Source organism: Coprinopsis cinerea (genome assembly GCF_000182895.1).
Source record: "Coprinopsis cinerea okayama7#130 chromosome 1 map unlocalized cont3.1, whole genome shotgun sequence".
NCBI lineage: Eukaryota > Fungi > Basidiomycota > Agaricomycetes > Agaricales > Psathyrellaceae > Coprinopsis > Coprinopsis cinerea.
Genome location: NW_003307544.1, coordinates 890,176 through 914,507, shown reverse-complemented (window position 1 = coordinate 914,507; position 24,332 = coordinate 890,176). Strand labels below are relative to the sequence as shown.

Sequence of the window (24,332 nt, the reverse complement as noted above, 5' to 3'; positions counted from 1 at the left end):
GAAATATTACTTGACTTCGCAGAGAATACACTAATTACAAGAAAACATAGATACATGGTACAATGGGCCGTTGAATTACAACTTTGCGTCTTGCTTGGGTGGGCGCACATCCGCACGCATGACACCCTCTTGTGCAGCAACCGCGATCAGCTTGCCGTCCCGGGTATAAATCTGGGGGAGGAGTGAGCTAAACGCTGACTGAGTTGTTATGTGAAGAAGTCCTTACCCTGCCAGTTACGACAGCCCGACCAGAGCCAACAGCGGGACAGTCAATCTGAACGACGTCGTGAGCCTGAGAAGGTCGCCAGAAGAAGTTTCAAAACATACCACATAGAGAACCCAATCACCAAAGTCGAAATCATTGCTGTTTGACCATCAGTCTCGTGTTTCCTGTCCATATGCGATTCGTTCACTCACTTGTAGAACCAAAGTGTATGGTCCAGTGTGGACTGCGCAGGAACATCAGACAGCCGTCAACCGATATGGATTGGCCAGAACTCACCATCATCCCTAGGCGATTTTGCCCTTCTTTCGCCCCTCTTCGCAGGCCAACGACTCGAGAAGCAGTTCCGATGCTAAAGAGAGGAATGTCAGCAAACAAACACCTGATGGAACAATATTCCAACTCACAATTGCAAATCCGAGGCATATCCGAGGATGCATTTCTGGAATGGCGCGTCGTATTTAGGAATAGAGCGTGCCCTCATCCAGTACATGTACCGCACGATCCCATCCGCCGAGACGTCGTGCTCCAGAGCCACCTTGATAGCCACAGGACTGCGTGACCGTTCCTACGAAATATGCAGAGACCGTCATCCTTCCGCTCCCCCTCCAAATAATTCCAAAGCACTCACATAGGCGATAGCCTCGTACAACTCTTTCACCTTAGGAGACATCCCATCCCCATTCTGAGCAATGAGTCTCCTGTACTTCTCCTCCTGGTACTCGCACTCTTCAGGAGGCGGTGCCTGCGGCATGGGCCATTGGTGATTAGGTTGCAAAGCTTCAGGCTTCTGGAAGGAGCAGAGCATCATGAAGATGATCTGGCCGTTTTGGATAGCCTTGACGGAGCGTGTCACGTAGGATTTGCCATCGCGGATGCGTTCGACGCTGTAGATGATGGGTGTGGCTGGGGAGGCGCTTAGGAGGAAGTAACACTGGTTTCAGATCGTTCAGGAAGATGGTACTGCGGGGGCAACTTATCCACGTACGTGCATGGACTAGAGAGGACGGTGAGGTCAGTTCCGAGGCGTCTAGCCAAATTCATACCACTTACATGGAGAGCATAAGATGGATCAACACAGTTCGTCGCGGAGACTAGGGCTTGACTGATGACCTGTCTGCAGCATCATCCTCTTAGCGTGTCGCCCAACAGCCTGCAGAGGCGCACATACCCTCCAAACACGCCCCGGGCACGCAAAGGCAACCACAACGATTTCGACCGAAAGAGGTTGACATCGATCTTCTCCACCTCCAACGAAGTGGAAATCTGCTCGTGTTCTACTTGGTCGGTTTCAGCCATGGTCGATTCTGGGAGAGAGAGAAAAAGGATGAGATTGAAGCTACATAGAGAGGCTTTAAATCAGACAAACCTTGTGATAGTACGTGCAAGACTCGGTTGCCGTCGCGAAACTCATATGACGCAGTATGTTACCGGCTTTCGGAGATAGTCTGGTCTATAGAATAGCCGGTGCCGATCCGTGATCTAGAGATTCCGCATAGCCGGAGGCAGATTCCTGCTCGTTGACTTGCTGAGTCTTGTAAACTCAGGCTACTGTAGCTCCTAATGCCTCTCGACTCAGTAATAAGGACTTTCTCGAAGAAACTGGAAGGGGGCTCAATGGATGTTATCCGCACTTCAATCTTCGGTCCTGTTTGATTTCGTGGTGCATAACATTCGGGAGAGAACGAATGGAATACATGGCGATTACACATATATCGAGGTAGAGTAGAGCTTCATTAATTTAATCCAAGTCATCCATAAAACCGTCAAACTCCCTCGTTTCGTAGACATCGTCAAAGTCGCGGCTGAATACCTCGTCAGCAACGATAGCATGGGCGAGCTCTCGAGCATCGATATCATCGAAACCCTCATAACCACGAGCTTCGACGTCCTCAAAGTCACGGGCCTCGATATCTTCGAGGGTAGAAAAGTCGCGAGCTTCGATGTCATCCATGTCGAAAAGGTCGCGAGCCTCGAATTCCTCCAGGTCAAACTCGCGAGCGGTCAAGTCATCGACCAGTTCAAGGTCTCGAGGACGTATGCTGTTCTTGATGCCCTTGTATGTACGGTAAGCGCTCTTGCCAGATTTATAGAGGTTTTTGGCTGCGCGCCAGCCTTGGCTGCAATATTTTTACTCATGTTAGCCGAAATTTCAAGAGGGCGAAGAGAGGAGACGGACAAGAACTTGCCGGTCGCGGCCTTCATCTGATCTTCGTTCTTCGGGACGAATTGCTTCAACTTGGACTTCCAGCCACCCTGGCGGGCGACGAGGTCGTCTTCATCCCCAAAGGTGAGCTCGCGGGGCCTATATGAGCCCCGGGGCTTGGAAAGGCCCTTTGGGCGGGAACCGGGAGGGCCATGGTAGACGTATCCGGGCCTCAAGCTGTATGAAAGGGCCATTGGTCAGACGAGACTCTCGAGTCAAGACGAACGGCGTACTGGTCTGGCACAGCGAAGGTGGGTCCGGGCTTGGGACTCCTAAGAGTACAGAATGATAGGTTTGATTTAGAAAATTCAAGCGCAGATGCTACTGAAAGACTCACACCAAGGCAGGGTTGATGGCGTACGTTGGGCTGCCAGATCCAGAGGGGCCTGGCGCTGACCTCACTCCGGGACCACAGCCAATGCACGGGAGAGCGGCGACAGTCTGCAAGAGAGCAGAAGCAACAACAACAGAGGTGACAACACGACCGGCCATGGCTAGCAAGAGGTACGAGCGAGAGCGTTGAGCGTAAATGAGAGTCGAAATTGATTGGTTCGAGGCGAAGGACGCGACGGAAGAAACTCCTTGTGCCAGACAAGATGTTTGTGGATGTATGGGGAGGCCGGCTCGAGGGGTTTCTTCAGTCCCATCCCCTCCATTTATAACAGGTTGGAAGATCAGGTTTTCCGGACTAAGGAAAACGTAGAAGGGAGAGCCGATCACATCTGAATCGCCGCTCCGCATTGTGGATTCAGTGGCCCTACAAAATAGTCAACAGGTCAACAAGGGACATACGTTTTCAGCGCTCTGGGTCCACAAATGAACGCATCTGTCAAGACAGCTGGTCGCACAGAGGAGGTCTTGATATACTGCAGACATCAAAGACAGAGTCAACCAGCTCAACGTCGGTGGTTTGCGTGGTCGACAGAGAGGTTGTTGGATGATCGCCAGTCCTGTTCGCTGGCCCTGCAACCAAGATAACCTGATTGAAGCGGGGTATCTGGCAGCAGGGTTCTGTCGGTGCAGTGGTAGCGAATCTCGAGCGCAAGCGGTCTTTCCTGAAAACGTATAGCCTGCCAGCGCTGAGATTGTACACTCAGAATCACTGGATCCTTTGGCAATGCTGTTAGTCATTCCTGCGAATGAATTGAAACACCCACCTCAACTTGCTGCGGCCCCTAGAGCACCGGTTTGGTCTGTAAAAGGCAGGTCTCGAAAGGGTGCCGGTGATGTGTGGTTGATACCTCTCAGTTGACCCGAGATTTGCTGCTTGAGCGCTGATCAGGGCCCACGTTACGTAGATCCACCGGCGTTCAGGTCACCACATTCAGCATCCAGTGAAAAGCGTTTCCGCTGGCGCCAAGCGTGCTTCGCAGTTCCACGTCTATCTCTACTGTCCAGGTTCCTGTCATTACTCGGCAATCGTAAAGTTGACTCACCCTCGAGGATCCGGAAGACCTCGCAAAAGTGAAAGACAACGTTCGGAGAGGAGTCCCAGAGAGTCTCTGAAGATTTGGGGCAGTGTCACGGAACTAGAAAGCGTGCGTGTGGTCTGGTGACTGAATAGCATGGATTTACCTACTACAGAGCTTCTGAAAGTTCACCCCAATCACTGGTCCCCTGTTTCAGCCGTGTGTCTGCCACACCGTGGCCAGTGCAGACGAGCGCATGTGTTGTCATGACGGATGAATTCAACAGATGATTCAATCCAGCGTGTTGGTCGCGGTTCAAGCCAAGATGTTGGAGCCTTGCCCAGGCGACAGGACCGAGGGCCATGGGCACTTACCAAGCCGGACGACCGGATACATGACCCATACCACGTCGCCGGAGCGTGAAGAAAGGAGGTACAGTGACAAAATCGAGCACGATAGCAATGCTCAGAAATACGGAGAATTTACACATAGCATAACAACAAGCATAGTCAGGTAGCTAAAAAAAGCGATAATCGACAACGAAGAAAAAAAACATGCTGGACTACAGAATGTATGTACGAAAGCTACCAAGCGGTTCTAGAGAAAGACTGGGGAGGGTTCTGAGCATGGGGGTACATAAGATGAGGCTGTTGCGACTGTGGATGCTGTTGTGGACCATTCAAATTGCTACCATCAGTTCGAGTCTGTCCACGGCCATTAGGCATAGGGTAATTTTGGTTCATAGGCGGGGGATGGACAAGCATGGGACTTGCTTGATACATAGGCGCATGGGACATGACGGGACTGACCGCAGGGTTCCGACTCCTGTTTCCTTGAATGCCATTCGTCATCGGCTGCTGGTGGTTGATGTGCATAGTGTGCGCTTGTGGCGAGTATGGATTCGACCCACCGCCCGGAGGGGTGCCGTAAGTCATCATTTGTGCGGGATAGGGAGACGGCCGACCTGGTGGACCAGGCATCCACATTGACTGTCCGTACAGTGGGGTGTGTGCATTCACAGGCATCCGAGTTGGGACCGGACTGCCAGCCATGGGATGTGGGTGTGCAGCATACATCATCCCTGGCGCTGGGGAATGGCTCATGAGAGGGGAGGGGTACGATGCATAGGACGGTCGCGCATGGTTGGGTATGGGTGCGTATGAACAGGCCGGCGTTGCAGGAGTAGTGTTGGCTCCGCTAGTATTCGAAGGCGTAGGTCGGGCAACAGGGGCGTTGGTAGAGGGCGGAGAGATCGCTGGCCGAGGAGGAACAGGCGCAGCATTCGAGGACTGAGGCACTTGCTGGAAAGCGCGCGTGACCTCGTGCAGGGACATTCGAGAGGGAGGTTGAGCATTCGGTGGAGGCGTAGCGCCATCCTCAGACTTGGCCTGGGGATATGTGAAGGGTATTGAACTCAGGTCGTCTGCAATGCCCTCCAGCGAATTGACAGGTCGAATCTGATCTGGCTTCTCCGTGGGTTGCGACCAGAGTGCCTTCAGGTGTTCAGGATCCGGACCACGAGAGGTTGGCTCTTTCATCGGCAAGCTGATCGAAGACCTCGCCCAAGGCGATGGCTGGTGTGATGAACTTATTACTCTCTCGGCCTAAAGGTCATGGTTCGTGAATAAAATCCCATTTAGCAAAGACACTGCACTACTCACCGAGTTGTCAGAGAACTTAGCATCCGCTGCACTGACGGATGACTGAGAGGGCTGAGGTGCAAGTTGAGCCGGTGTGGCAGAAGCATCGGCAGAACCAGTGGCAGCAGGGGCTTCAGATGTTGATTTGGAAGGTTCAGGGTTCTGTGTCTTGGGCGACTGTTCCTTCGCACTATCCACCGATTCCTCGAGTTCATCCGAAACAATGAAATTAACAGAAGTCTTCAAACTCTGGTCATCAACCACATCGATTCTCGAGTCCCGTCTGAAGGCGACAGCAGAGCCAGCCGGCATCTTCGGTGCCCTGGGACGGGCGGCAGGAGGCTGAGCTTCTACTTTGGGCGTGGGTGCGGTTGGAGTCTTAGGCAAGTTCGTTTCGGATTGTCCAGGAGCGGAGATGTCAGGAGGCGGAGAGCGACTCATCGTTTGAAGTCCGGTATCAATCGGTGACTGTGTTGCATTAGTGACGGTTCCTTGCTGCTGGGGCTGTGAACTCGCAGGTTTCCTCCAGGTCTTCGCCTCATCCGCGACAGTGGGTTTACCGAAAGTTCCCGTAAGCTTGCCAGGGCCACCTCCAAACCGAGGCCCTCTTGTCCGGGGAATAGAGACGCGGTACTTGATCTGGCCTCTGAAGAACACAGGTTTCTTGAACAACACGGTGTTCACCGAGAAATCACGTTTGCTCATCCCCTCAACGGGAGGAACGAAGCTGAGCAATTCAAAGCGAGCCGCAAAAGGTGGCTTGTGGAAGAGATGGAGTTGCCGCTTGCTGATGGGATCCCGCCGCTGCGACGTTGATGGGAGGGCAACCTTGGGAGAGGAATCGAGTAGAGGCGAATGAGGTGGTTCTTCCGCAGTGACATTAAATACTTCGTGATGCTCTTCGTCGATAAAGCCAACGGTTTTAGGACGAAGTGCCGGAGGTACCCATCGTTCCCGGAACGATGACTTGAAGCCTGACCTAGCAGGGAATTGAGAACCATCCTCTTTGGCACCCTCGTTGGCCTTCATATTACTGATGGCTCCCTTGATCCTTGACATGGCATCGTCCAGTGAAGAGATTCCGGCATCCTTGTTAAAAGTCTGGTTCCGAGGCGAACGAGGAACATGCGGATGGGCAGGAGAGGGCAAGTTGACCGGGTGACGACCGTTGGGTAGTTCAGGGTGCGAGATGGTTTCCTTGGTAGTATTAGGCGCTGGCTGCTGGTCGGCGGGAGGTGCTATTGGCGCGGGTACTTTGGACGAAGGAGGGGAGGATTCCTTGGCGTCCTTCTCGGCCTCCTTGCTGGGAACACTGACAGGCTTCCGACGCCAAGTGCTTTCTTCTGGTTTGGGGACTTCAGCAGGTCGTGCTTTATCTTCAAAGAAGTCACTGGCTACAGGCCGAGGTGGGCGCGTGCTTGGCTGTGACGATGGGACTTCCGCAGAAGGCAGTGCTGCGGGTGCACCGTTCACCAATTTCGCCATGTCTGCAAAGTCGACAACTTCCAAATCCTCTCGGACACCATCGACCGCAGCATCAAGAGCAACTGTGGTAGAGGCAACAAAACCTGAAGACGATTTACGTATTTGGGCGGTAGCAGGGGGAACGATTGGCGAGACAGGTTTGGCGGTAGCCCTCCAATTGCTCGGTTCCTCAGAAGAGGTAGTGCTGGCTCTAGAGCCAAACAGTGAAGATGTCTTGCCAGGGGCACTAGATGGCCCACTCGTTGAACGAGGCTTGGCCACAAACGGGGGAACACTCTTAATCGCATCCTCGATAATGGCATTGACAGTGCTCGCCTATTCGAAAAGTGGTAAGCGAGGCCTGACTCGAATAGACGACACAAAGGACAAACCTTGGAGGGTGCTGGTGCCGGCGGTACAGGGGGCTTGGCTGCCTCTGCTTGTTTGGCCTTCTCGAGCTCGGCAGCCTTCATCTTCTCCTCGATCTCCAAAGCTTTCCGTCTCGCACGTTCCTTCTGCGCCTCACGCTCCGCCTCTTCCTGCTCACGACGTTGCTTCGCCCTCTCTGCCGCTGTCTTCATCAACTCCTTCCGTACCTCGTCCACATCTGTACCTGGCGGAAGTAGAGGAGTTATCGGATCTTGCTGGGAGACTGCGGACAACGGCGCGAGGTTGGCTCTCGGTGATTGCGAAGGAATACTAGGCGATCTCGTGTTGACAGGCGCTAACGTTGGTTTAGAAAGCGGTTCGCCCTGGGTGAGGTGCGGCGGCAGGGGTCGTCCAGCCGCTTGTGCAGCTTTGATCGCGTGAGCGGGTACTGGTGGGGGGCCCATCGAACCTCTACCATCCCGTTCCCTTCCTCCAAATGACCTCGTCGGCCCCATGGCATGTCCAAAGTCACGGTGCATCCTTGGACTTGGGGGTGGTCCGTCTCGACGTCCAAATTCGCGGGGACTTGGCGGTGGCAAGGCTGACGAAGATCCGTTGCTTGCACCGCTGAATCGGCGGCTCCGCGGACCTTCGCTGGGAGGTTTGTGCAATACTCGAACAGGCTCTCCGAAATCTCTGTGCCTCGACATGGGTCCTCTTGAGTGGTTGTAGGGTTCTAGTCGATTTGAGCGTTCATTGAACAATTGCCGGGGACCATCGCGAGGTGAGGAATGCAGCCCGGTGGTTGAAAATGCTGGACTACGTGAGGCATCATGAGCGGAGGGTGGAGCAGGGATGTCACGAGTTGACGAGGCAGGAGAGGCGCGCGATTTAGGCCAGCTACGGTCAAAGTCGTCAGCGAAACGATCCTGTACGTGATTTGTTTCCTCTTTGGGTTCCTCAACCGTTTCTACTTTATATTGTCGCCCATCCCCAAACTCGACAACCCCTCCGAGGAAATCATCATCATCCTCTTCCATCTGCAATCACTGCTGTTAAGCCAATGCGAATATCGGTTTTGTTTACACATTACATACCTCATCCCAGTGGTGGGCGTTAGGATCGAGATGTACCCCACGGAAAGTATCTGCATCTTCCACACGCGAAGAGATAGACGGCTTTATCGGTTCGACAGGCTTTGCCTCTTCAGGTTTTGGTTTAACAGTGCCTTTAACCGCCTCAGCAGCTGTTGGAAAGTCGTCCTGTCGGATATCTGGCCGAACGACTGGAGTGACATTGGTGTTCCAGGCTGGTTTGGTGGTCGCATCCTTTGGTTTCTGAGGCGCTGGAGATGCGGCCTTGGAGTTGGACAGCGGGGGAGTACTGGCTGCAGAAGTATTGCCGGGAGAAGCAGTCGGGGCTACTGATGACGGCCGTGGCCATCCAGCGGGAGAAGATGAAAACGGGGTGGCTGTCAGCTTTGCAGCGACGAGTCGTGACTGTGACTGGGTCGGTTGTGCAGGTGGCCGTACTATTTCACAGAAAGTTAATCACGATACGCTATAAAGAAAGGAAGGGGTCACTCACCAACCGCGGCGCTTGTTTTAGCTGTTGAGGCTGTACTCGCAGACGATGAAGTAGCCGCTTGCGCATTCTCTAGGAACTTCCTGCTAATGCTAACGGAGTTGAATTTCTTGGGGGCTGTTGTCGGTGTGGTCGAGGTCGAAGTCGAAGTCGAGGACTGGTTGGAGCCGAGAGGAACGAGAGATGGACGGGTTTGAGGCTGTGGTTGCGATTCATTTGAAGATGCCGATTGCTCTGCGGAGCCTTCCTTCACCGACTCCTGGGCTGCAGCCCCATCCTCTAGGCCCCCCGATTCATTCTGTCTGGTCAATTCCGACAGCGAAGAACTTTCTCTTTCTAGTGCAGCCATAAACGCGTCCCGGGACGCAATTGCGTGTTTCTAGTCTTCCCTTGATATACTGTGATACAGAATGTAGGTTCATTGATTAACATCTGTTAGAAAGCTGTTTAAAATCAATGCCAATAGGCTTACCTGGGGATATAACCTCCAGTGTGATGAGGGATATGTTCGAAGGAGGATACAACAGTTCTGGTGCCAACTCGCTTGAACCCCGGCCGACGGCCGGTATTTATAAACGAAAAAGGAAGGTAGTCCGGGGAAGCTTTAATGAACAGCAATATCTTTAGGCCCTCAACCGTTTCAAGTTCAGCAATGAAGCTTCATTGGCAGAAAGAACTCCTCGAATCTTTATGTTGTCTCACAGATCGATGAATGCGGCAGAGTGTACTGTTCCGCACATTCAACGTTAACTTTCAAAGACTGAAACTCCGCGACTGTTCCAAGTACAAAATGTCATATTGAAAAATCAGAGTGGACTGGAAACAAGAGAAAGCAACGCAAAGCAGCTATATTTGCTGCGCCAGCTCGGCTTCCTTTTGATTCAATCGGTCAATCTCTGCGTCCAGCGCGATGTTGGCCATTTCGATTTGCAGGATGTTTGAAATCAGCTCCGTCCAACGTGTTTCCAATGAGGTTAACTGCTTGCCGAGACGTTCCTAATGATAATGTCAGTACTCTGCTTCTGCAACGTGGATATGGCATGCTGCCGGCCCATATTGATGCTCCGTGTGGATAGGATTAGATTCGGGTCAACCATCCAGAGATGACCTTGCACCAAGCATGTTGCAGTCTCTAGATCCTGACCTGCCTTTACACATTCGAAATATACACACTCGTAACAGGACCACCATACTGGGCGTGCAAGGTCATCTCCCGATAGTCCGGAACGAGTGGGAACCATGCGAGGCTCCAGGACAAACGCAAGCCATCAAAGACCAGTGCATTTCATGGAGGCAAGCGTCGCCCCTTCACCAGATCCCAGGAAAGTCGAAGGTTGATACGAATATCTCTTTCCAAGTCCACGGGGCATGCAGTATGACCAGTCCAGCAAGAATGAACTTACCTGGTCGTTCTTTCTTTCCCTGTTCACCTCTACCGTCTTCTGCTTCAACTCTTCGGCTAAGCTCTCAACCTGCTTCACCGTGGACTCGAGGAGGTAATTCTGAATTCTCCAGGCGTTCGCTCCGTACGTCTGAAGGAGCGTCCCATTTGTCTGCCTAGTACCAATATCAGTTAGAATTCAACGAGGGTTCAAGGTAGATGAACGCACCGTATCCGCTGGTGTTGCAATTGAGCACGGGCATTATCAAGAGCTGCCTTCCACTCCTCATCCGTTGCCGGTGTGGATGTTGGCGCAGGTAGTTGGTAGCGCAATGTGTCGAGCGATGGGAATGGCTGGCTGGCCTTGACTCGATCCAACTCTGCTTTCAACAGCGGTCTATCCTTGAAACGCGATTTTGTCAGCACATACACTTCCTTCTGTGCATAAAGACTGCTCACGAACAGCAAATAGTTCTACAGGCGGGGGAACGCGTGGATGGAGCGCCGCGGTTGGATTCAAAGCTTTCAATTCGCGCGCCAATTCTTGGTCGACTTTAGATTTCAGATTTGGGTACTTTTGTAGGTCATCGTCATAGTACGGTAGACTGTCGAAGATTTCAGAATTAGGTCCTTGCGACATGACTGTAGTGGTTGTCTGGAAATTGAGGTGGTCGCGGTAAACTCGCCGCCCTTCGCGGTCAGCGGTCGGGGTTTGGGAAAGAGGCCGGCAATTGCCGAAGTCAGGTTCGCTGCCAACCGACCTCGTCCCGTTTCGTCTTCCATCGTCGTCGCTGCCAACAATGGCCTCCCGTATCGCCCTCCGCGCAGGCAGCGCTCTACAAACCGTCGCCAGACGCTCGGCCATCGTTGGGGCTTCTCGAATCACCCTCCAACGGTCCTTGCACTCCTCAAATGTGTCAAGAGGTAAAGCCCCGCAACCTGTGGAAATTGACCCATATTTCTTACTTTTTGCTCAAAGCTACTTCTGCAGCTCCATTCCACGAACCTACGTCGCCAAATCCTACGGCCACCACCTACGCAGCTACCACGGAGGCACTTCACACCTATGGATCGTACCTCACCCAGTGCCTGCCCAAGTTTATCCAGCAGTTCTCCGTGTTGAAGGACGAATTGACGCTCTACATCGCACCAAGCGCCGTCGTCCCCGTTTTGACCTTCTTGAGGGACCACACCCAATGTCAGTTCAAAGCTGTCATGGATATCAGCGGTGTCGACTTCCCGGAACGCGAGAAACGCTTTGAAGTCGTGTACCACTTGCTTAGCATTAGACACGCCGGAAGAATCAGGGTGAAGACCTACGCCGGCGAGGCAGACCCTGTTCCCAGTGCAGTCGAAGTCTTCAGAGGAGCCGACTGGTATGTGGTATTGTTCTGGCATCTTTCTTACACTTGGTGACATATTCCACCTATTAGGTACGAGCGGGAGGCCTGGGACATGTATGGCATTTACTTTGAGAACCACCCTGACCTGTATGTCGCCTCTCTTTTAAAACGCGTACCAAACTAACAAGGTTGTCAGGCGCCGTATCCTCACCGACTATGGCTTCGAGGGCCATCCTCTCCGAAAAGATTTCCCTCTTACTGTGTGTCGCGGCATTCCTTCACTTGTCACTTCTTATTCACCTGTTTTCAGGGTTATACCGAACTGCGATACGATGAGGAGAAGAAGCGTGTCGTATACGAGCCATTGCAACTTACCCAAGCATTCCGGTGAGTATTTGTATACCGTATCATTTTGTCCTGGGTCGTTAACCATGCCACTTTGCAGCAACTTCGAATCCCTCTCTCCTTGGGAACAAATTGGCGACGGAACCAAGGGACGGAGGCCAGAGGAACTCAAGCACGTTCCTCCTCCGCCTGCCGAAGAGAAAAAGTAGACCACTCCTGTTCCCACCGTTAGAGGCAATATACTATCATTCTGGAATCCTATCATTTCAGTCGTTGCGCGATTCGCCCCAAACCCCTAATGTACATGGATTTGAATATTAATCCGACAAGGTATAATTTACACTTCACGAATCACTGCCCTTGTCTGCTTTGGCCTGCTCAGGTGCAGGTGCTTCGGCAGCTTCCTCCTCTGTGTCCTTTGGTTTATTCGCCCAACCCTGACGCGACACTAGGTACTCTTGGCCAATGACCTCAACGCCGAGTCGCAACCCATCAGCGACCAAGTCCTCTACCCAATCATATTCTTCCCATATCGCGAGCCATGACGCTGGAACTCCCTGTGTCACGGAGGTACTGGTGAGTTTGTGTTCAGGATCGTGGAGGTAAATAAGGAATTGGAGTTTCTGGTTGTCGTTCGTGGAGTCGTCAGAATCTGATTCGTCTTCGTCAGAATCGTCCTCTGATTCGTCTTCGTCGAGGAGCGATGAGGTGAAGAAAGGTTGGATGCGGAGGTACACATTGGAGTAGGTAGTTGGTGAAGTGATGTTTGAAGGTTTCGATTGAAGATTGGCGTTGTTCTTCACCATGCTTTCGATGTTCGCCTGGATGCATGTAAACAAAGAAACGACTTGGAAAGAAGGATGGAATTACCTTGGCAAGCTTGAGAGCAGCATCAGTTCCTTCAACCGCGTTAAGTTCTCGTGCTCCTGAGCTGCTTTCCTTAGGTTTGGACTCGTTCCCTCGGTTCACCACCAAATCACCACCTTGCACTTGTTCCATGACCTTGAGATATTGATTAGATATGAAGATAAGATGAGAGAGTCGCGTATCACCTTAGAGAATGAGCGATAAACGACAGTTTCCACACCCTCGTATCCTTGCATGTCATGGCTCAACCAGATCTGGATAACTTCATGCTCGGCAATGGGAGGTGCAACGACATTCAAGATATCTGTGAGCGTGGATAATCCAACTCGCTTGAAGTCCTGGCCTGCACGAAAGTCAGTCGCTTATCTCTCGAACGATGCAAAGTTTCAAACACACCAAGCTTATCCAATTGGGCATTCTTTGCGTACTCGAGGACACCTTCCCTTAGCTTAGCTACCTGCTCTTGGTTCGGAAGGTGTTTGACCTGCTCGTCGACGGCAGATTTAGCCTGCTGAATCGCGGCAGTAGCCGTGGACCAAACAGAACCCCATCCCCATCCTCCGCCAGAAGCGCTCGTCGATGCCGCAGGCTGCGGAGATGATGTAGTCGAGCTCGACTCCGCCTTCTGCTTCGAGCCATCAGTGCTCGCAGTCCTGTGTAACGAGGTCGTCGAGGACGACGCAGAAGGATTGGATCCCGCAGGCCCACCGCCTAATCGAACGCGCTCAGTGCTCTTCCTGATCGTCGGCGTACCAGATCGGCCAATCTGGCTGGCTGTTCGGGTGGGCTCCGTGCTCTTTTGTGTGATCTCGTCAATGAACGCAAGGACTTCTGCTTCGTTTCCCTTGGCCTGAGGTTGCGATCCCTGGGCTGGCGGCGAATTCGATTTCTTGGGCTGATCGACAGGGGTAAACGAGTCGAGATCGTCCAGGAATTGAAGGGCCTCGTCTTTTTTGGATTTCGATGTCATCGTCGATAAGTTGTCGTCGTAGTTGCTGTTGGAAGAAGACCTGCCTTGTCTTGGACGTCGTCCCAGCGACTGAACATAACGGCGACGTCACGTGGATCCCACGGCGGCGCTGCTGGGTGCAACTCATTAAGGCCATCGTGGGCGCGACGCGTTTTGACTAAGAACCACAACCATGAGCGATTCACGACCGACGACGCCGCCGCCTCGTTCACCACCTTTGTCGAACTTGCAGGCTACGCCAGAGCAGATACGACAGATAGAGATAAACAGGTTGAGAGGTTCGTCCAGTCCTCGTAGCCGTTGTTCAGTCATTGCCATGACTCATTAGCCAAGGCTGCGCAGAGAGAACGAGAAGCGGGTGCCTCGTCGTCGAGCAGTGTCAATTCAAACAACAAGAGGCCTCTGGTTAACAATCCCGCCATTACAACGTCGCCGACAGGCCCCGCCTCGTCCAAAGAGAAACCCTTGAAGCGAGATTCTCGTCTGGGAACCTACTTCGAGTATGATCTCTCGAAAATGGTGAACTCGAAGGGCGGGTTCCTTCTAGAAGATGAGAGGGATGTGGACGAGGAGGTGAGGAGGAAGGAGAAGGAACGAGAGCGCCAGCGTCAGATGCAGGCCATTGAACCCAGCAAGTAGTGTCTCCCTGTTAGTGTTTATGCGTGCTCAAGCGTGTTGCAGCAATATACCTTGACCCCAGCATGAACCCGAAATGTAGGGAATGTGGGACTGTGGACATTGACCAGACATACAAGCAGGTCTTCAGGTGTCTGGTCTGCAAGAAATGCATCAACGAGAAACCAGAGCTGTATAGCTTGCTAACCAAAACCGAATGCAAAGAGGTAAGTGGCTGAGCAGTCCGTCAGAAAGTCCTAGTGCTGACATTGGGCAGGACTATTTATTAACAGACCGTAAGCCATTCCAGGTGGCTATCCTGGACCCTGCCTGACTGTCCCCTTTGTAGCGGAACTCCGTGACCACGAAGTAATGCCCCATTTACTCAAGGCGAATCCCCACAAATCCACCTACGCCAACATGATGCTCTTCGTCCGGTACCAGGTCGAAGAATTCGCTTGGAAGAAATGGGGATCTCCGGAAGCACTCGACGCTGAATACGAACGCCGGGAGGAGGAGAAAAAGAAGAAGAAGAATAAAAAGTTCGAACAGAGCTTGAGGGATCTTCGGAAGCGGACGAAGGAAAGTGTGTGGCAGCGGCGGAAGGACGAGGAGCATAGACACTCGTATGGACCTCTGGAGAGGTGCAGTGACGGTACATCGAAACAGATATGCCACGAATGTGGGTTCACCGTCGAGGTGGAGGAGCTATAGCGCTAGTCCCTGCATTACTGCCAATATAGCCTTACTTACACTCTATGAGCCGATGTATCGCTGACAACAGGAAGCCTTTGGCCTCAGTGACCGTGCCGTTTCTCAAGTTCTCAAGCACGCGGGCTTTGTGCATCCGATCATCCTGAGTCCTTTCCCTGTCCAATGCTCTTGTTCCCTGTTCTCCGGATATCCGGCTCGTCCTTTTTGCCGCCATCCGCCTTGTCGTTACGACTCTTCTGACGTTCTACATAAGTACAAGCTTCTATCTCTCCCGAATCCAGAAGGCAGAAACATCCCCTGGCTGTCAAACCAACTCCCTCTATCTCCGAACTCTGTACAGCCTCGTATACATGCGTTAGCATACTGGAAACCTTTACACGTCTACTGCTGGCCTTATTTCTCTATATTTGTGTCAAGAATTACATAGTCGAGCTTGCTGGAAATATTTGGCTCCGATCAGCGCGTCAGTGCAGACCCAATTATTGATCGACCTTACCTTTGGAGTCTCACATGCGTTACCCCACCTGAAGATCCTCTTTCCTCTAACCACCACCTCGTATCTCGCTGAAGACACGATGGTGCTGCCAGATCTATCGAAACTGCACCTAAATGGCCTCTCGAACGGCCAGGCACCCTGGGTCAAGGGCGCCGTGCCACCTGCCACAATCCCGGACGACATCCTTAACGACAATGGCGACCGTTACATGCAGAAACTCAAGGACTATGCGCAATCGCTGCCATACTCCATCGAACCGTATTCCAGGATGCTCGAAATGCTCGACTTTATCATTCTTCGCATCGTACAGTGCGTCGAGGCGAAGGATTATGAGGTCGGTCTGGTGCAGTGGGATTCGATGTTAAACTAGTGAGTACCCGATGGTCAACAGTCATTTGCAGTTTACTGACGCAGCCGCCAGCTGGACCACCCTCGAGTATCCGATTCCCAAGGACCGCAGGATCTATCTGGCCAAGCTGTACTACCAGCTAAGCTTGGTCCCCGGCATGCCCACACAAGTTGTCGCCGTGTGCGCAGATGGATTCAAGTTGTTGACCAAGTCGAAAAACAAAATCTCCATCGAAGACATGCGACTCCCTTGGAAGCCCATCGACAAGATCTTGCGCCAGGATTTGTTCCTCAGTCGAAGGCAATTCGAATATACGTACGTCGCCCCATTCTCCTTTGGTACCACCGATGACTTAATTGAAATGCGGGATATAGGCAAACGTCATGGTGCATGGGCTACATCGCAGATAATGCTCGACGGTTCTTCCACCCGGCCGCCATCAATGAAATGCTCTCCACATTCTTACCGTTAATAGACGGCACGAAACTCGACGTGAGTTTAGACTCCAATTGACTGATTCGGGATGAACTAACCACCAGTTTCCAGTCCATCCTATCCTCACATTTCTACTTGATGACATACCTACCACTCAGCCATCCACAGTACTATCTCCCTATGATAATGCGACTCTGGGAGTCGATTAATTCCTACATGTACGACGAACGACTACTCCATTTCCTAGCCAAATTGGCGGAAATGCACGTCGACCCCACAGTTAGCGATCCAAGACGATTGGACTCAATTCCAGACGACGAACGCTCGGAAGACGAAGGAAGGCCGAATTGGCAGAAGGAGTCCCTACCCGAGGGCGCGAAGTGGAATGGCGTATATAAAGATGTGGGCATCTTCACGGAGAGGCAATGGAGTCACATCATGTGCAAGTGTTTGGGTTCCATGGGTGAGTAGCGATCTTTACATTCAATCCATTCAGATCTGATCCTGGGTGTAGAAATCCCTCTGGCGGACGGTGGTTCGTTGACCACAGGCCCAACCGCGGACAGTCAGGTTGGCTTTGAGATTGGGAGGCTACCCAAACCCCAATGGCGAATCCGTGAGTCGCCATTTCGTGAGCTGTCAATAACATTGAATAACGCGTCTATCAGCTTCGTTGGCTCGTATAATCGTCTATTCAATGGCACAAGACGGACCTATGGTCCCCCCGTCGAACTTCCCTACCCCGATGTTCTCTCCTTTGCCCACTTCTGGCATCAACACTCCCCAGATCCAGAACTCGACTCTGGGAGACTACCTTTCGGCGCCACTGAACAAGAAACCCAATCCTCTACAAACTTACCTTGGAGGATCACGCGCGTTGGATTCGCTAGCGCGATTGATTGCTTCTACCGAATCGTTCTTCCACCCTTCCAACTCTGGGTCATGGACAGGAGATGTGAGTCTCGATTACCTGCAACTTGTCATCCAGTCAAGTATTCTGATGTCGTCTCGTAGTTGACCGCCTTCATCAAATACGTCGTTTACGAGTTCAACAAGCGTTGGTCGACTTGCACTTCGTCATTCATCAGTGATCTAACACTTCTTTCTAGGATGGCACGAGGAGCAGAAGCCGGATTGCAAGACACCCAAACATCGACGTCTTACCAAGTTGATGAAGCGGGAGCTGGTCAAATCGTTGCGAACTGTCACTCTGCTAGCGATGTTCTCGCAGGATTCGACCACGGTATCGAATGTCCAAAGCTGTCTCAAGTCGATGAGTGTTCTGGAACCAGATCTCATCCTGGAACCCATTTTGGAGCGTGCTGTTCCTTCGCTGGAGGCTCTCGTTGAGGTAAGAATTGAACGATAAAATCGCCAGTTTTTCGTACTTACAGACATGATCAGACCCAACGTACGATTGCCGTCATCAAAGCATTATGTGCTGTTGCGCCTGCCATTGTGTCAAGAGAGGTGTACTACCCTGGCGCCAAGCATCTGGTGCCTCTCCTTCAGCTGTTGATTCCGGGGATAGATCTTGTAAGTGGGCTCTGCGAGACCTCGGTACTGCATATCTGGCTCACGTTCTCTTCCTCTTAGAATGACCCGTCGAAAACGCTTTGCACGACAGCCTTCATTTCGGAAATAGCCCAATACATCCAGATTGGCGACCTAACAGCATTCGATGACCAAGGCTCGTCCAGTTCCTCGGATGACGATTCCTATGACGGGCCACCCAGCGCTCGCCCAGGTCTTCCTACTCTTTCACTCGATGATGTGAACAGCGGGTTGGGCGAAGTTATACTGGATAAGTCAGAAGAGGATGCCTTGTTGAAGGTAGCCCTTCCATCTTCTTGCTTGTCATGTCACCTCGCTCACTCTGGGTTTACTGCAGGAAACGACAAGGAGCTTCCCTGACTGGGTTACCAGCTTCATCCGCAGGGTTATCTTACTTTTGGAGAACCTTCCGGAAGAAGGGCCGTCAGGAACTGCGGGTGGTGCTACCGAAGGTCTGTCAATGTCTGATGCCCTTCCCCCAGAAAATCTCACGTGTACCTGCAGTGCAACTTGTTGACTCAGTGACGAGCGCGTGCAGTCAGATCTGCGTGCACCTTTCTGAGCCCTTGTTCGACCTCGTTCTGGGGATGGTGTTCGACTATGCGAGCAACAACGTCCGATCCAACGCTGTGCGCGCCATCCATCAGCTGGTTGAATGTGTGGCCAATGCCAACCCTGTCAAGACGTTGGCCCTGTTCTTCCCATTCTGCGAACAGAATATCAGAACTGAGCTCGAGAATGGGGCAAGTTCGTTGAGGACGACTTCCTCCTCCGCACCATTGCCTTCGGACGCTACTCTTCATTGGAGTAGGTGCTTCAGTGTTTTGTCAAGGGTAGGAAAGATATTGACATCTTTTGGTAGACCTTGCTATCCTTCGTGGAACTGTATACAAGTGAGTACTTTGCCATCCAGTCACGTGTAACAGATGCTAACATATCTTGTTTAGCGATGGCAAAGCGGTAAGGAATAGACGACACTTATGCCTTTCCGTTTATTAATTCGCGATGCAAAGATTCTACCCTACAAGGATAGACTTCTATCCATCCTCTGTCTCCTCCATGAGAAGACATTCTCTAAACGTGGATACTCATGGACGGGTAAACTGATCTCCAGCTTAATGCTTACCCTCACACATACCTACCCGCTGGAGAACAAATTCATCAACCCTTCGGAGGCATCCAGTTCAGGTGTGTCATATAGTCTACCGCGAAGAACTGTCCCCTGACAGTCATTTGAAGAGTTCAAGAGGAAGCATCACCTGTATTGGGGTAAATTGTATCGCCCAGATGAAATCACCGTAAGCTATCGGTTTGGTTCACGAGATTGGGAAGGTCTCTCACCAAACGTAGATCGCATGGCATGTTCCCAGCGAAGAAGAGATCGACTTTGCACTGGAGATCTTCCGCAAGTTGGTCGAACCCACCCTTGTCTTATTGGAGGGTCTCCTTAGGCCAGGTTCGTTTCCTCTGATCTTAAGCGTCGCTCTGAGCTCATCCGTGTCTCAGGGATTGTCCGTGATGCGATTTGGAGGAATGACTTCTGCCGGTGAGCTTTTTCAGTCCCAGCGTGGGTCGCCATTTTCTCACCACTCACGCCGAGTAGCCACCTCACCTTAGTTCGCAATGCATTCTCCGGTATTCCAACTCTCTTCAAGGAACACATTTCTGCAGAAGATGCAAAGTATACGACCATGACAACCGATATTCTGTATGTCGTATGATGCAGCCTGGCTGTCATATGTGGAGACTGACAATACTTCAGAAACGAAATCCCGGAAATGATTGCCTCTGTCGACCCTCTCAACTCTGGCTTCTCCTTGACGGACCCCGACGATCCACGGTACCAGTACATTGTGGGTGTCAAGAAAAGGTTCGGAGATTTCCTCCACCGCGCATCGACTTCTCTTCGGTCTCAAGGCGAAGAGAATACCGTCGATGCAGTTCAGATCCTCGTAAGTTTAGCCCAGCCTCCATGTTAAGCAAGCTCATATATGATCAAGGTAAGGTCTATTCGAACGTACATGATGGAGTATGGGGATAGCCGGGACAGGTGCGTACATTCCTTTAGGTCTTGTGATCCTGTGTTTATCGGGAATATCCAGCTACTATTTGAACGAAGAGCAATACACTTCGGAGAAGAATGTTGCACGACAGTACGCCGGACAAAAAGTTTGGCCCAGAGCCATTTACGTTAGACGAGCTCGGTGCGCGGCGTCGTTTAGTTGCCTCTGACTTGCCGGACACTCATGAGGACCGTCAAGGTTTTACAATGCTGCTCGCCTGCGTTGGAACTCAATCGAGAGAAAGCGAGGGCCTATAGAAGACAAATTGATAGACGACATCGTCGAATGGTCGCTGTGGCACTACTCCAGCGTTCGTCAGTCCAGCCAGTCGGTCTTGGAGAGTCTCTGTTCGGTGAGTAGCATTCAGTTCAGGGACATGCTCGGTTTGATTTACGCTCTTTGAAGGTGTACGATGGTGTTCGGCGACGCGCTTTGCCTATTCTCCAGAATGCTCTGGATCCAGGCAACGACGATGACAGAATGAAAGGTGCACTTTGGACCATCAATTTGCCTTCGTTCGGGAAATATGCCATCACAGGTCCGTCTCAATATCTGCTCGTTACTTCGCCTTCGCGGGATCTCTGACGTGGTGACTTAGAGCCAACCTTGATTAATGGGCTAATGAAGAAGATCTTTGCTTCGCAGCATAATGAAAAGGCAAGCCACCTGGCCAATTGTTGACTTTCTTCTATTGATAGCTGACCCAACATCGCTATTAGCCTTCGATTCAAGATTCAGTCTCAACAGTCTTCCAAAATTGTGGGTCATTTGCTCTTCGTCCAGTGCTGCATAACCCATTCCCGTTCCAGGTCTTAATAGCTTTGTCGAGCCCTGTAATCTGGTCTACAACGTATCATGCGCTAAGGTCGAGGATGCCATGGCCAAACTGCGTACCATCGTCAAAGTGGAAGAGGATGACCGGTTGGTTGTCAAGAAGTGCGAAGCCCAGAGGGTTCTTCGGGTCAAGACTATCGATGATGCCATGAAGGAGCTGGTATGCGACCACCCATCCCTCAGCGCACAGGACAACGACTGACCTTTGGCGATCCAGACTTCCACCATCATTGAGATTGGCGAATCAGAAGAGACGCACTGGAAGTACTTGATATTCGCGACACGTTGCCTGCGTACCTTAGTTCGTCGTGATGTCCCTGTCTCCCCTGAGCACTTCGAATTCTTCCTATACGCGGCCCATGATGACCATCCTAACGTTGTGAGTATCCTCGTCACTTTAGCCATCTGACCTCGCTAATTATGATTCGCAGCGATATGTGAGTTTGCTGGAGCACTGAAGCCAACCCCACCTTTACATTTCTTTTTCAGTATGCACAAAGAGCTATCATGAAGATTGCCAGAGCTATCAAGTTGCGAACGTACTGCGCGGACGATGTCGATCTTGCTCTGGCCAAGGCGAGAAATCCTCTCAAGAAGGAGGTTCCTGTCCACCCAAGCCCTGATATGACCGACAAGTTCCTGGACGCGTTTAAAACACCAGCGACCCCTGAGGATCTTACAGTGCCGTGAGTGACGTGCCCCAGACGCGTTCTTTTTCGGAGCACTCAACTGTCTATCCTCAGACAACTGTACGATTCGGAGCCTCCAGGTTGGTTGGTCTGGGGAAAGTCTGTTCCTTTGTACAGTCTTCCACACGCAACGAAGTCCACCTTCCAGCCTTGGGATCCCAGTAGTTCGTCGACCATCGATACCCTCAGGGAAGTGGCCCTCGACTCGGCATGGTGGGAGAAGCTTGTTAGCTACTATTCCGAGGAGAACCACGAGACCACGATCATCCAGGACAACGTCTCATGCATCAAGTCTATCTGTGAGTCCTCTATCTTTCCTTCGTATATCGTATTCACATATAGGATACCAGTCCAGATACTCGAGGACGAGCCATTAGAGGTCTTCAAACCCCATGTAGAGAAGTTGATTGCAGACAAGGACCAGAACAAGCAGAGAGCTGCGGCGGAACTGCTTGCTGCTGTTCTGAATGGCAAGAATTGGCCTTCCCGGTCGCAGACGAATTACTGACCCACTACACAGGCTCCAAGCATTGGCCAATGAACAAGCAAAAAGATCTATGGAAGTGGTTCATTCCCTTCATCCCGACGATCTTGAAGAAAAATATCAAATCGGACACTTTGTCAATCTGGACCTCATTTCTTGAAGTAAGTCTTTGAACAACCCTGATCGGCGTTCAAGCGTTGAGCGCGTTGCAGTACATTTTCTATAGGAAGGATCCTCGCCGCGTGCAACCTTTGGTCGACTATCTTGTCAGTTCATTTAGGACCATGGACTACAACCCTGAGATGTCATTCGATGTCGTGAAAGTCATCTCCCTCTGGCGTGCTTTCTACGAAGAACTTGGCCGGAAATTCGTACCCTGGACAGACGAGACGGTGGAAAGATCTTGGACTCAGATCTCTAATGAACACGACGACGTATGTTTGATATCTTCCATGCTCCGCGCTTCGATAAGCTACAGCTTACCGTGCCTTTTAGGTCCGAGCCTTCATTGGAGAAATTTTGGCGTTCTCGCAGAATATCAAGGTAAATTAGGAAGTCATTTAACCTTGTAACTTGATCTTACCGTGATATGTAGTGGCAACCCAGGCCTTCCCTCCAGACACCCGAGGTTTTCGTGAGAGAATGTCAGGTTCTCCCAGCAGACCATGATATCATGGGTTTGCGAGGGACCTATCACAAGGATAGGGTGGCAGAATTGGTCGAACGTTTCAAGGTCTGGCGGCAGCAGCGTGTCCCTGGTGTCCGTGCCTTCCAGTCAACATACGATCGGTAGGAAACTTGTCGAAGTCTACCCCGATATATGTGAACGCTCACGCGACGATCCAGTGTCGGAATCACGGTCTGCAAATGGTTATATCAATCCATTCACGACCTACACGCGGTCTCAACCTTCGACTATATCCTTCCCTTAATGGTTAGTCTTCGACAGCTTTTCCTTTAACCATAACACTGATCTGTTTTTAGCCCGAGATATTCCGTTTCACAGAAGGTACTTATTTTACGCGGCGGTGTCATACAACTCCTAACTTTCTCCACCTATTCCCATAGTCAATGATAACAAGGAACTCGCAATCCGTGCTAACTCTCTACTGGTCCGCATGTGCGGCGTATCACCGCCAGTGCCACTGATAAACCCCATCCTTGGCGCTATCTTCGACGCAATCCAATCGTCACCGGTATGGATCTCATATCTTCCTCACCCTCGATTCCACAAGCTTAACCACCTTCGCAGTCATGGCGAGTTCGTTTGAAGGCTTTGCCCCTTCTGCAAGGTAAGCTCCACGTCAATCTAACGAGACCCTATTCAATCTGACAACTCATTTCATTTTGCAGTCTTCTACTTCCGACAGCTCCCTCTCATCAGCGAAGTTAAGATTGTGGAAATGCTAGAGGTAAGGCAGCACCTTCCGCCTCGTTCTGGGGTTCTTTCTCATTCTCATTCTTTGTCAGGTTCTTTGCCAAAGGCTCGATGATGAGGTGGTCGAAGTTCGCGAGATGGCTGCTTCGTAAGTTTCACAATGTGTGAGGGCTTCTTACTCAACACGCAACCGCCAACCCACAGAACTTTATCTGGAATCTTGAGATTATCACCGAGGCGAAGTGTATTGACGCTCAAGGTATGTGTTGTCTATACCTTTTGCATCTCAACTGTGGAGGGCTAACGACATTGGGGCTCATGACCTTCATCTTTCGTAGGACCGATTTGTTCGGTTGGCTAAGAATAGTCGCTTGGTGGATCGTAACCACCCTAATTACAACAAGGCCATTCGACAGAGACACGCAGCTATCCTCGGTATCTGTGCCTTGGTGGACAGTTACCCCTACACGGTGGAAAAGTGGATGCCAGAGTTGCTGACCTCTGTCCTCGCTGAGCACACTTACGACCCGGTAATTTCGGTTCCGCTCTCTTCATGGAGCGCCTCTCATTGACTCTCTGTCGGTGCAGATCCCCATCTCCACGACGGTTCGCAAGTGCGCTAGCAACTTCAAGAAGACACACCAGGATACATGGCACGAAGACTGCAAGAGATTTACTGACGACCAGTTGATTGCTCTATCAACACTCTTGACTGGTTCATCTTATTGTGAGCCGCTGCCATGTTGCACAGTTCCCTGTATCAGATGTACTGACGTTCACCTTTCAGACGCGTAGATTGGTATAATGCCTCTCGGACAATAGACTGTAGGATTAACTGTTCTGAATTTGCTCTTCAAACTGTACAGACCGAAATTTAAATAATGACAAGAAAGTCTACTTTGCCATGAATGAGAGTGAAT

The 24,332-nt window shown here is 51.5% G+C and overlaps 8 protein-coding genes across 8 annotated transcripts; 3 read left to right on the top strand and 5 right to left on the bottom strand.

Moving 5' to 3' along the window:
• Window positions 1-75: 75 nt before the first annotated feature.
• CC1G_04423 (thioesterase II) lies at window positions 76-1,522 on the bottom strand (the record flags this gene model as incomplete). The annotated part of the gene is made up of 8 exons (XM_001828400.2): window positions 76-171; window positions 227-292; window positions 328-364; window positions 418-449; window positions 503-575; window positions 631-791; window positions 855-1,140; window positions 1,395-1,522. The coding sequence occupies 8 exons, from the start codon at window positions 1,520-1,522 to the stop codon at window positions 76-78; spliced, it is 879 nt and encodes a 292-aa protein (XP_001828452.2).
• A 442-nt stretch (window positions 1,523-1,964) lies between these two features.
• CC1G_04422 (hypothetical protein) lies at window positions 1,965-2,921 on the bottom strand (the record flags this gene model as incomplete). Its single annotated transcript, XM_001828399.2, has 4 exons — window positions 1,965-2,343; window positions 2,403-2,606; window positions 2,663-2,701; window positions 2,767-2,921. 4 exons carry the CDS (start codon window positions 2,919-2,921, stop codon window positions 1,965-1,967), a joined length of 777 nt encoding a protein of 258 aa, XP_001828451.2.
• Window positions 2,922-4,517: 1,596 nt separating this feature from the next.
• On the bottom strand, window positions 4,518-9,244 carry CC1G_04421 (hypothetical protein; the record flags this gene model as incomplete). Its single annotated transcript, XM_001828398.2, has 6 exons — window positions 4,518-4,525; window positions 4,749-5,442; window positions 5,500-7,278; window positions 7,335-8,351; window positions 8,409-8,842; window positions 8,899-9,244. The coding sequence occupies 6 exons, from the start codon at window positions 9,242-9,244 to the stop codon at window positions 4,518-4,520; spliced, it is 4,278 nt and encodes a 1,425-aa protein (XP_001828450.2).
• Window positions 9,245-9,741: 497 nt separating this feature from the next.
• CC1G_04420 (hypothetical protein) lies at window positions 9,742-10,916 on the bottom strand (the record flags this gene model as incomplete). The annotated part of the gene is made up of 4 exons (XM_001828397.1): window positions 9,742-9,891; window positions 10,299-10,452; window positions 10,506-10,678; window positions 10,740-10,916. The coding sequence occupies 4 exons, from the start codon at window positions 10,914-10,916 to the stop codon at window positions 9,742-9,744; spliced, it is 654 nt and encodes a 217-aa protein (XP_001828449.1).
• Window positions 10,917-11,076: 160 nt separating this feature from the next.
• Window positions 11,077-12,213, top strand: CC1G_04419 (NADH-ubiquinone oxidoreductase kDa subunit; the record flags this gene model as incomplete). The annotated part of the gene is made up of 6 exons (XM_001828396.2): window positions 11,077-11,200; window positions 11,256-11,652; window positions 11,710-11,766; window positions 11,816-11,879; window positions 11,930-12,006; window positions 12,065-12,213. 6 exons carry the CDS (start codon window positions 11,077-11,079, stop codon window positions 12,171-12,173), a joined length of 828 nt encoding a protein of 275 aa, XP_001828448.2. The 3' UTR covers window positions 12,174-12,213.
• A 95-nt stretch (window positions 12,214-12,308) lies between these two features.
• On the bottom strand, window positions 12,309-13,833 carry CC1G_04418 (hypothetical protein; the record flags this gene model as incomplete). The annotated part of the gene is made up of 4 exons (XM_001828395.2): window positions 13,228-13,833; window positions 13,017-13,174; window positions 12,835-12,966; window positions 12,309-12,785 (listed from the first exon to the last, which is right to left on the bottom strand). Exons 1-4 carry the CDS (start codon window positions 13,799-13,801, stop codon window positions 12,309-12,311), a joined length of 1,341 nt encoding a protein of 446 aa, XP_001828447.1. The 5' UTR covers window positions 13,802-13,833.
• Window positions 13,834-13,973: 140 nt separating this feature from the next.
• Window positions 13,974-15,130, top strand: CC1G_13604 (hydrophilic protein; the record flags this gene model as incomplete). Its single annotated transcript, XM_002912025.1, has 5 exons — window positions 13,974-14,079; window positions 14,130-14,436; window positions 14,502-14,643; window positions 14,694-14,712; window positions 14,766-15,130. 5 exons carry the CDS (start codon window positions 13,974-13,976, stop codon window positions 15,128-15,130), a joined length of 939 nt encoding a protein of 312 aa, XP_002912071.1.
• Window positions 15,131-15,705: 575 nt separating this feature from the next.
• Window positions 15,706-24,207, top strand: CC1G_13603 (membrane protein; the record flags this gene model as incomplete). The annotated part of the gene is made up of 43 exons (XM_002912024.1): window positions 15,706-15,995; window positions 16,018-16,290; window positions 16,350-16,467; window positions 16,579-16,873; window positions 16,907-17,026; window positions 17,079-17,365; window positions 17,425-17,497; window positions 17,520-17,761; window positions 17,815-17,946; window positions 18,007-18,243; window positions 18,302-18,416; window positions 18,469-18,771; window positions 18,827-18,857; window positions 18,912-18,924; window positions 18,978-19,152; window positions 19,204-19,262; window positions 19,315-19,420; window positions 19,471-19,510; window positions 19,568-19,672; window positions 19,727-19,916; window positions 19,965-20,014; window positions 20,067-20,168; window positions 20,226-20,379; window positions 20,433-20,565; window positions 20,837-21,021; window positions 21,079-21,240; window positions 21,263-21,298; window positions 21,351-21,547; window positions 21,605-22,010; window positions 22,079-22,195; window positions 22,247-22,468; window positions 22,530-22,577; window positions 22,630-22,823; window positions 22,881-22,968; window positions 23,019-23,043; window positions 23,103-23,230; window positions 23,287-23,326; window positions 23,388-23,446; window positions 23,505-23,560; window positions 23,617-23,671; window positions 23,751-23,942; window positions 24,001-24,139; window positions 24,200-24,207. The coding sequence occupies 43 exons, from the start codon at window positions 15,706-15,708 to the stop codon at window positions 24,205-24,207; spliced, it is 6,000 nt and encodes a 1,999-aa protein (XP_002912070.1).
• Window positions 24,208-24,332: the final 125 nt, after the last annotated feature.